This window comes from Nicotiana tomentosiformis, chromosome 6 (assembly GCF_000390325.3).
Source record: "Nicotiana tomentosiformis chromosome 6, ASM39032v3, whole genome shotgun sequence".
In the NCBI taxonomy this organism is placed as follows: Eukaryota; Viridiplantae; Streptophyta; class Magnoliopsida; order Solanales; family Solanaceae; genus Nicotiana; species Nicotiana tomentosiformis.
In genome coordinates, this window is record NC_090817.1 from 73,340,649 (window position 1) to 73,343,114 (window position 2,466).

General features: G+C 41.0%; 1 protein-coding gene across 1 annotated transcript; it reads right to left on the reverse strand.

Annotated features, from left to right (window-relative positions):
* Nucleotides 1–908: 908 nt before the first annotated feature.
* LOC138894211 (uncharacterized) lies at nucleotides 909–1,697 on the reverse strand. Its single transcript, XM_070178893.1, has one exon. The coding sequence runs from the start codon at nucleotides 1,695–1,697 to the stop codon at nucleotides 909–911; it is 789 nt and encodes a 262-aa protein (XP_070034994.1).
* Nucleotides 1,698–2,466: the final 769 nt, after the last annotated feature.

Genomic DNA, 2,466 nt, shown 5'->3' on the forward strand with positions numbered 1-2,466 from the left:
GGCGTAAAAATCCATACAACAACCCTAAAGATTGGTAGTGCAAGTCATGAACCACTAAGATTTAGATTTATAATGCTTGTATGAAGAAAATACAATATCTGTTTGAATATACATAAACAGAAGTACAAATCCTAAGCTACCATGAAAAAGTGGTAGCTTATATCTGGAATCCCTCAACAAAGCAATGGTAGTAACCAGCCAAACCTAGAAAACTTTTGATTTTCATGGTTGTAAAATGTCTGGTCTAACTCTAAACTACTTCAATCTTCTTTGGATCCACCTTGATCCTATCACTAGATACACGTCCCAAGAATGCCACTAAATCCAATCAGAACTCATACTTGGAGAAATTAGCATAAAATTTCTTCTCCCTCAGAATCTGAAGCAACCATCCTCAAAGGATGTCTGTGCTTCTCCCTACTACGGGAATACACCAAGATGTCATCAATGAACATAATGACAAAAGAATCCAAATAAGGCTGGAACACACTGTTCAGGAAATGCATAAAAGTTGTTGGGGCATTGGTCAAACCAAAAGACATCACCAAGAACTCGTAATGCCCATAACGGTTCTAAAATCCATCTTAAGAATATTCGAAACCCTGATCTTCAACTGATGGTACCCCTATCTCAAGTCAATCTTTTCGAAAACCATAGCATCATGAAGCTGGTCAAACAAATCACCAATGCGAGGCAGTGGATACTTGTTCCTGATAGTAAACTTATTCAATTGCATGTAATCAATATATAATCTCATGGAACCATCCTTCTTCTTTAGAAATAATACTGTGGCACCCCAAGGAAAAACACTCGGCCGGATGAACCCCTTATCTAGCAAATCCTACAAATGCTCCTTTAATTCCCTTCAACTTTGTTGGAACCATGCGATATAGTGGAATAGACATGGGCTAACTGTTTGGTGCCAAATCAATACCAAAATCAATATCCCTATTAAGTGACATGACCGGTAGGTCTGCGAGAAACACATCTAGAAGCTCTCTCAGTACGGGGACTGAATCAACTATAGAAGTACCAAAACTGATATCTCTAACAAACTCTAAGTACACCAGATATCCCCTCTCATCCATCCATTGAGCCTTTAGAAAAGAAATCATTCTATTAGGAATGTGACCCAAGGAACCCTTCCATTCTAACCTTGGCGACCCCGGCATAGCCAATGTCACGGTCTTAGCATGACAATCAAGAATAGCATGGTATGGGGATAGCCAATTCATACACAAAATCACATCAAAGTCCATCATATTAAACAATAAAAGATCAAACCTAGTCTCATATCCCCCAATAGTAACCACATAAGAATGATAGATATGATTCACCATAATAGAATCCCCAATAGGTGTAGACGCATAAACTTGAATATCCAAAGAATCAAGAGGCATATGCAAATATGATGCATAGTAGGATGACACATATGAATAAGTAGAATTCAGATCAAATAATACTATAGCATCTCTATAACGTACCGGAACAATACCTGTAATAACTACATCTGATGCGACCACCTCAGTCCTAACAGGGAAAGTATAACAATAAGACTGGCCTCCCTCTCTAAGACAATCTCTACCTGCTTGTCCCCCACCTCTAACTGGTCGTGTATATGTTTTAGCATTTGGCACAGGAATCATAACCCAGTTACCCTGTTTGGTCACACTCATCCGAAATCTGGGACAATCCATCTTCATATGCTCCAAATCACCACACTCATAACAAGCTCTCTACAGAAGTGGCCGCTGGGACTAAACCTGCCCCGGACGGCTAGAATATTCCCAGTAAGAACCCTATGGAGAAGGTGCACTGAAGGATGACTACACGGTACAAGTTCTCTGAAATCTATGTCTAGCTAGAGCACCACGTGAAACCTAAAGTGCTGATTGATCTGTTCGGATGAAATGACTTCTACCATGTCAACCCTTACCCAGAGTAGGCACCACTAAATCCTCCAAAACCACGAGGCTTCATGGCCTCCCTTTTCTCTCTATCCTTCCTGCGAATATGCTCCAGTCATACCCTTCTGGCTCAAATGCTCAAACTTACTGTGCAACTGATCCCTGAGATTTTGTGGAATAAAATCAACTGAGACCATGTGAGTGGTGTTGCACCAGATGTCATATTCGACTCCATTAAACCCAAAATGCACAAAATACGATGACAGTGATCCACAAAGCCCTATGCATCCTCATCAGGATCTTCACTAAAATGGGGAGGACGAAGTATCTGAAAACTCTCCTTCCTCTTCTACTCCTCAGCAGTTAAGGTTGGCCCTATCTCGGGCTGAACTATAACGACTAGCTGCACCGGCAGAATACCCAGGGTCTAATAAACATGAGCCAGCTACTATAATGTACGTGCAATGGGAGACTAGGCTCCTCCCCCAGCCTTTGAAGTATCTGGTGCAATCATAATCCATTCCACTTGAGTCAAGCTCTCAAACATACTCATAATGTG

Bases quoted from the DNA above. Each gene is read 5' to 3' on its own strand.
- LOC138894211 (XM_070178893.1), bottom strand. From the start codon at position 1,697: ATGGATTGTCCCAGATTTCGGATGAGTGTGACCAAACAGGGTAACTGG.